Raw genomic sequence first — 8,624 nt, forward strand, 5'->3', positions numbered from 1 at the left:
GCACAGCTCCCGCCAGATTCTGCGTGCTCCAGTTTTAGTAAGGCTGGGTTCACATAGGTCCGGGTGCGGTTTGAAGTCTGGAGTTCCCTGAATTTGTACCTGAACCAGACCCAAAAAATGCACGGGACCTGTTTTCAAGATCCCCTGGACATGTGTGAACCGGCTCCATTGAGAGGCGGTCGCATTCAAATGCGAATTGGATGTGGTGTAAAACACATCCAATTCTCATATATGTGAACCCAGCCTAAATCTCCTCTAATGTACTTAACATCGCCGGGTATATAATTCTCCACATTTGCATCCCTGCCCTTTTTCCACCATATTTATCATCGGTATAAAATAATAAATTCAAAGCATGTCTATCATAGATTTAGAATGGCTGTTTCATTGTTGGGGTGTCAAACTAGTAAAAAAAAAAACAAAGTTCTGCCACAAGGAAGAGGAATAAAGCAGCATTAATACTGACCACCATTAATCATTATACCAACATTTAATAAGTCATTAACCGATCATTATTTGATTGATCATTAATTATTATTATTAATAATCAATGAATATGTATTCATGTTTTTTACCTATTCAATATTACATCTAGGCACATGGAGTTAATTTACTAAAACTGGAGAGTGCAAAATCTGGTGCAGCTGCACATTGGTGGCCAATCAGCTTCTATCTTCAGCTTGTTCAATTAATCTTTGACAAAAAAATAAAGAAATCCTGGATGCCGATTGGTTCTTTTGCAGAGCTGCACCAGATTTTACACTCTCCCGTTTTAGTAAATTAAAGCGGGAGTCCGCCGGGAGTTCCGCCGTTTTTTTTTAAAAAAGCCAGCAGCTACAAATACTGCAGCTGCTGACTTTTAAAATAATGACACTTACCCGCCCAGCGCGCCCGCGATGTCGGCACCCGAAGCCGATCTCTCGATCGTCTCTCGGGTGCTGCCGCCGCCATCTTGGGTATGGGAATCAGGAAGTGGAGCCTTTCGGCTTCATTTGCCGGTTCCCTACGAGTTGCGCTGCGCAATAAGGATGGTCCCGCTGCCTCTGGGATCCGTGTGTTTCCCAGCAGGCAGCGGGGGACTTTCGGAAAGGGTTCGCAATCTACGCCCCTTTCCGCAGAGAGCTATGCCGGAAGTGGGTGCAGATACCTGTACTGTACAGGTACCTGCACCCCCCTCCCCCCTGAAAGGTGCCAATTGTGGCGCCGGAGGGGGGGAGGATTCCAATGAGCGGAAGGTCCACTTTAGGGTGGACCTCCGCTTTAACTCCATGTGTCTAGATGTAATATTGAATGGGTAAAAACTATGAATACATATTAATTGATTATTAATAATAATTCATTATCAATCAAATAATGATCTAAAGCTATGATAGACATGCTTTGAATTTATTATTTTATACTGATGATAAATATTTCGGAAAAATTACATGGAGCAGGGATGCAAATTAACCCCATAGAAACATAGAAAAGCGACGGCAGAAAAAAAAAAAAAGACCAAGTGCTCCATCAAGTCTGCCTTACTTTTTTTATATCTATATATCTATTTTTTTTTTCTTTTAATATAGATTTATATTTGCCCAAAGCATTTTCAACATGTTTTAAAATCTATTGTTAATAATAGACCTCCCATGTTTTATGGAGTCCTACCGAGTTTTTTTTTTTTAATCAAGAAAAATTTTTCCTGCAAATTGCTCAGATCTGTCATCTTAACATAACAGAATTGTTCTACTTATAGATTTAATATAACATAACGTCATATAAGTATTTAAATTTTTTTATATTAAATATAATCCCCTTCAATTTGCTTCTACAAGTTTCTTAAATATAGAGAACGCTTAGAAAATGGCCACTAACAAGGCAAAAATACCGAAAACCATCTGGAATAAAAGGGACATCAACGAACAGCAATTTCAAAACTTAACAGAAAAAATAAAATGTAAATTTATGCTAAAAAAAAAGCAATTGTAATCGAATCCAGTATGTGATCCTTAGATAAGACACCCCTCTAGCAAATATACCTTTCTAAGTTAAATAAATAAAAAATAACTCCTAAAACTCAATGTACTTGTAAATGTTAACTGGATAAAGTTGTTTAAAAAAATTGGAGGTAAAATAAAACAATCTCGACAGCTAAAAGTCGGAAGAATATTTAGAATAATAAAACCTCAAGGTTGGAAACTTTAAATGGTTCCGATGGACAAAAAAAAAAAGTATTAATCTATTTATGCCCGATGTACTCTAACAAAAGTCATTCCGAGCTTGGTAAATGTGTCTATCGTTTTATGTAAAAGGTAGGAAATGTTAAAGTTAAAATGACTGTATTTTTTTAATTAGTAAAAAAAAAGGAAATAGTGCATGTTATATACAAATCAGGTATAAACACTGTATATGCAAGAGGTAACCTTAGTATATGAATGTAACATTCACCTCATATGCATATGATATACACTCCATCAGTTTATAGTCAACACAACATAAACATAACAATGCCCCCCGCCAACATCTCAGCCCTGGCATTTCCTAGAAACCTAATTGAATAGATGGTGAGGTGCTCTCTGCAGTAAGATGGGTGTCGCCCCTTATGGTCACAGGTGCATTTACATTATAAAGCCCAGGGTAGGGATCCCAGCCCTATGTATACCTGGCTGGCTGCCCCCATCCTCACAACACACCTGACAAGCCATGGATTACCCACAACATTTCTGGGACCCCCTCTACAAGCCAATCCTTGAGCCACACAGCATAGGCAGGATCCTGGCCGACATAGAGAACAGTCCTGGGGAGGCCAACGGAGGCCCCAAAGAGCCCGACAACACTGATGAGCTCAGCAAGAAGAGCAAGAAGAAGAATTATCAACGCTACGCCAAACCACCCTACTCCTACTTGGCCATGATCGCCCTGGTCATCCAGACTTCCCCTGAGAAGAAGCTCAAACTGTCACAGGTAACCAACCTTCCATTGTGGGGCTTATTGGGGCTTTAGGGCAGCTAAGGGCAGAGGGAGGGGGTGACACTGAGACTAGCTCAGAATACGGACTTATCAAAGGGAAATTCTTTATTTTCAGCGCAACATTTACTAATTTTAGTAAAATTGGTTTAGTTTTAGTTTAGTTTTATTTATCAAAAATAGGAGTTCAAGAAGTTGGGTGAATTGTCAATGTTTTTATATACTGTATATATATATTTTTTATTTTATTTTATTTTTTTTATATTTATTTAATTTAGGCCTCTGGCTGCCTGATATTTTTGCAGCATATAAAACTCAGATGACCACAGGCTGAATTCCAGGAAAAACTTATCCGTTTTCCTCTTTAAATGTTGTTATATAAATAAAAAAGTATAAAAAAGTTTTTTTTTTTTTTAGTTTTTTTGATGAAATGGGTCAGAATTTTTTTTTATGGAGCAATAAGCCTTATGCTGTCCTTAAGTATATCATTAAAACAAATGGAATCACATAAACAGATAAAAAAACATAAGATGGTTTATTTAAAATTTTATTCTTTGTATTTTTTGTTCATGTGATTTCATGTGTGTGTGCTTTTTTTTTCAAATTTGTGTTTTTTTTTTATACATTTTTACTTTATTTTTTTTCTTCCTTTTTTTTTTTGCTTCTTTTCAAATTGTGTTTTGAGAATAAAGTTGATATAATTGATATAATTGAACACACGTGGATAATATATGTAAGGACAATGCAGCTAAGGCCTTCATTATTATTTCTCTTATTGGTTTTAACCCGTGGTTTGTGGAAAAACGTTTTGTAATAGTGAATGATTTTATATAGAGAGGGGTGCTTTTGCATTTTATTTTAGTCTTTTTTGCTGTCTGTGTCCCAGCTGGGGAGATTTACCCTGAGAACCCCACAAAAGTATGAAAGTGATTGGAGAAGCCAACATTTTGGGCTGTCAACAAATCAGGGGAAGCCTTCCAATAAAGACCAATATTCCTGTGGCAACCGTCTAACTTGGGATTTGCCATTTGGGGAGATTTAATTTTACTTGAAGGAAAGGGAAAAGTAGAGATTTCTTCAACGGGGACACAAAAAAACATTTAAAAAAATCTCCAGTCCATCCAAACTTCTTCAGAAAGTGCTAGCTACCTGCCCAATTCAATACAAGCATGCACAAAGTCTTCTGTCTATACCAGTGATGGAGAACCTTGGCACCCCAGATGTTTTGGAACTAAATTTCCCATGATGCTCAACTACCCTTCAGAGTGCATGAGCATCATGGGAAATGTAGTTCCAAAACATCTGGGGTGCCAAGGTTCACCATCACTGGTCTATACCCTGGCATCACTTTCTACATGCCTAATTTAGGAAGCCTTGTACCACAAATGGACAGGAGGTCTACAGTGATGTCCTCCCAAGAATCTGAGTACAGGTTTCCTGGTTATACTTATATAATGTAAGAGGCATTGTGTATCTTGATTTACGGTCATGTTCATTCACTTACAACTATATATTTTTTTATTGGCAGATCCTCAGTGAGATCAGAATCCTCTTCCCTTTCTTCAAGGGGGATTACCAGGGCTGGAGGGACTCTATTCGACATAACCTCTCCTCCAATGATTGCTTCCGAAAGGTAAGGACTTGTTGCTCCTAGGATGTGATGGCGGTGATGGGCTCTTAAGGCTCTTGCAGGATAGTCCCCAAATCACAACGCCAATGTGATAATAGAAGAGCGCGCTGAGCTATAATTTTGAGATGTGGTGATAGAACTCTTCCAGAGCTCTGTAAAGTTCTGAATTACTCTGTGATGAAAAATCTATTGGAAAGAGTATTATTTTAACTAAAGTTAGACATTGTTAAGGACTATGCAGAGGTCATCGCCAGTGGCCAGGTCTATGGGGGTTGATTTTCTAAAACTGGAGAGTGCAAAATCTGGTGCAGCCCTGCATAGAAACCAATCAGCTTCCAGGTTTTATTGTCAAAGCTTAACGGAACAAGCTGAAATTAGAAGCTGATTGGTTACTATGGAGAGCTGCACCAGATTGTGTACTCTCCAGTTTTAGTAAATCAACCCATGTGTTATTCTGGTAAGGCCGCGTACACACGGGCGGATTGTCTGCCCAACTAAGTTCGTCAGACAATCCGACAGACAGTCCGTCGTAATTTTGAATGAACGGACTTGACCACACACACGATGAACAGACAGTCCGCCGAAAGCTTGCGCGATGACGTGTACGGCACGTACGATGGGACTAGAAATTCGACGTCCAATACACTGCAATGCAACCTTCGGCGTGTAAATCCTTTCTGAGCATGCGCCATACTTAGTCCGTCGAACTAGCCTATTTACGAGCGGATTGTCCGCTGAAACCAAGTTTGGACGGACAAAATTACGGAAATTCCGAAATCCTAAGTCCGTCAGACTGTCCGCTGAAAAAGTCCGCTGAAGCCCACACACGAGCGGATTGTCAGCTGAAACACGGTTCAGCGGACTAAGTTGGGCAGACAATCCGCCCGTGTGTACGCGGCCTAAGTGTGAATTATATATCAATATAGTAATTTTTGAGGTTCCTCTATGGTTCTCAACCACAGGGCCATGGCCTGCTGCAGGGCTGTGGCTTCCCTCCCCCTCCGGGTCTTAAGTCAACTGCAAATCCCTTGACCTCCCACAATGCCACCCAACGTCACACAGTGCCACCCAATCTCCGAAGCAGGAAGGGAACTTCCCTTAAATTGTTCTTTCATGATCAACATTTTTTTTTTAATCCATTACATTTATTTATTTTTACGCTAGTGTTTTCATACATCAGCAAAACTTTCTGTTTGGAGTGTCTATGTGTCATTGAAAAATGCAGTGAAAAGAAAAGAACCAACTTTTCCTAAGCATTATGAACTATCCTGCAGACTCAGAGAGCCTTATATTATATTTTACCCAAACATAAAAATCATATAAGAAGGTGAGATGCGGCTTAAGCCCAAAGCTCTTCCCAGGCCAAGCCCCGCTGACGCGTTTCACCCCATCTACAGGGCTTAGTTATAGACCTCTACGACTAAGCCCTGTGTGCATGACGAAATGTGTTGGTTGGGCGTGGCCTGGGAGGAGCCTGAGCTGAAGCCGCATCTCACCTTCTTATATTCTAGTTGTGTTTCCAATGTGCGGTATCCCATTGGTTGCTTCTCTGTATTTTCCCTGGTGCCGGGAAGAGCTCTTTGGATGGAGGCGCCCGCTAGCTGTGTGGGACACCAGTGAGTCTTACAGCAGCTCTTTGAGTAGCACTCTAAGTTTTCTTATATAGATCACAGCTCAAATTGTACACATTCGATAGGGGACCCAACCATCCCCCACTATAAAACAAACAGAGTTCTGGTTGGAGTTCTACTTTAATTAAGCCATTTTTCATCACTGTTGCTTTTTTAACATATGCTCATTTACTACATATTGCAGCCAAGTAAAAATAACCAATTTTTTGAAAATAGGTGCAGATTCTCAGAAATTACTTTTCTGATAATTACAAACAGGTTACAGGGTTTTGTTACCCTGACCAGTAATAGATTTTTGTGAATCTTATGCCTCTAACGTCTTCTCCCTCTTTGCAGGTCCTGAAAGATCCGCTGAAGCCGCATGCTAAAGGCAATTACTGGACGGTGGATGTGAGCCAGATTCCCACCGAAGCCACGAAGCTGCAGAATACGGTGGTCACCCGTCAGGATGCCTACCCTCATGACCTGGCTCCTTATATCTTGAATGGACAGCCCTACAAAACTTCCGCTTTTCATATCCCTCAACCATCCATAGAAAATACTGCGGTCAGAGCAGAAGAAGCAGAGACTCAGTCCCCAGTACCAACCCCGCCCCCAAGTGTACATCCCGCCTCAACCTTCCCAATGATCTTATGGAACCTTCCAACATCATACACAAAATGCGTGGCCCCTAATGTGGTGGCCCCTCCCAGCATACACCCTCTCCTGCTTTACTCCAACTTCTCCTCACTCCCTGTGTGTAACTACATGCCTTCCCCATACTCAAGCTCCACCTGTGCGGAGCGGAGGGATGCCTACCCTCCCAATGTGGGACCTCAAATGTCTCCCCAGCCTAGACCCTCTGAAGCCAGGTCAGATTTGCCTCCTAATAAAACAATCTTTGACGTCCCCGTGTATCCCCCACAGGGGAGCTACATGTCACCTCAAAACATGTACGGGCAGCATTTATCTCAAGGTAGTGGTTACGGTCAGGGTGGCGCATGTGGGCAACATTTATCTCAAGGTGACGCGTATGGGCAACATCTATCTCAAGGTGGCGCGTATGGGCAACATTTATCTCAGGTCGGGGTGTACCCAGGGTACAGACCCAACGGTTACTGATTGGCCAGGTGCTGAGACAAGGCTGGCTTTGGGCCGTTCAATTTTGTCCCAAGGACTAGCTGCACTTGAAGCCTTGCCTGATGACGTTGGCGCCAGTGTTTGTTTAGTCGACTGAAATATTTTTCCGTTCACTAAATTAACACTATTTTATTTGACTAAAACAATTCAGGCGACTAAAATACAACTAAAACTGAAATGGCATTTTAGTCAAAAGGCTATAACTAAAACTAAATCGAAAATTGACATCAAAATTAATACTACTCTGCAGGTTATTTCTAAATCGGCAAAACACAATTCCATCCAGAGCCTATAATAATAGCAAATTAAAGTTTGAACATGTATTGCACTATTCCACTACCACATAAGGATAAGTAGGGGGGGGGCATCTACTAAGCTGCTGAAAGAGAAAATATTAAGAAAAAGTATTTTCTTATATTTTTTCTTAATATTTAATGTTGGTAATATATTCAGGCATTATGTGCAATGGCATTACAGCCAATAGAGGTTATAGTTTTTTTTTTTTTTTTTTGTATTTTAAAGTTGCACTTTTGTTAGTCAAAAAGCAAGATTTTTGTTTATTTATGAATTTATTTTTTATTTATAAAGAGGTAGTATATCGCAATGGCTAAACCTGTGCCCGTAGTGCATGTTCAAACCTTAATACCATAAATAATAACATCTTATCCGATTTTAACTCCAGGAGTATGTAATTAGTTTGGAATTTCGAAAGAAATGTGTAAATAATCCATTACAATGTAACTAAACCCATTCGATTTTAGTTGACTAAAATGTCTGAGCTGACTAAAAATATACTAGAGGTTTTAGTCAACTAAAATATGACTAAAACAAAACAAATTCAGATGACTAAAACACGACTAAAACTAAAATGCCATTTTAGTCAAAAGACTATGATTAAAACTAAACTGAAATTTCCTGACAAAATGAACACTGGTCGGCACTCAACTCGGCATGTGGCCCAGAGGAGGTGGCACCAAACACGACATACAGTCCAAAGACATTGGATCACATGTATATATGACAATCATTTTGTATCTTGTCTGACTGTATTCACTTGAAATAAATTTGAATATTTTTTGTTTACTGAAATTTGGCATCAGTGTTTTAATTGTCCACATGGGTATCAAGATTAGAACTAGTAAAATAAGGGCTTTTTTTCAGCAGGAACACGGGGGAACGCAGTCCCGGCACCTCCAGAACTGAATGTATGTAATGGCAATGGGTGCTGGGATGTGCTGGAGGGTTGATTGTTGCGGAGAGAATCTGCTTTTGCAGATGAAGGGGGATCTATTGTGGCC

At 40.1% G+C, this 8,624-nt stretch overlaps 1 protein-coding gene across 1 annotated transcript; it reads left to right on the forward strand.

The window, feature by feature from the left end:
* The first annotated feature begins 2,682 nt into the window (after positions 1–2,682).
* Positions 2,683–7,807, forward strand: LOC143998120 (forkhead activin signal transducer 3-like). The gene is made up of 3 exons (XM_077493864.1): positions 2,683–2,943; positions 4,475–4,579; positions 6,544–7,807. Exons 1-3 carry the CDS (start codon positions 2,683–2,685, stop codon positions 7,306–7,308), a joined length of 1,131 nt encoding a protein of 376 aa, XP_077349990.1. The 3' UTR covers positions 7,309–7,807.
* Positions 7,808–8,624: the final 817 nt, after the last annotated feature.

The sequence above is a fragment of the Lithobates pipiens genome, unplaced genomic scaffold (genome assembly GCF_037356315.1).
Source record: "Lithobates pipiens isolate NorthernLeopardFrog02 unplaced genomic scaffold, aLitPip1_a1.2 Scaffold_19, whole genome shotgun sequence".
Lineage (NCBI taxonomy): Eukaryota > Metazoa > Chordata > Amphibia > Anura > Ranidae > Lithobates > Lithobates pipiens.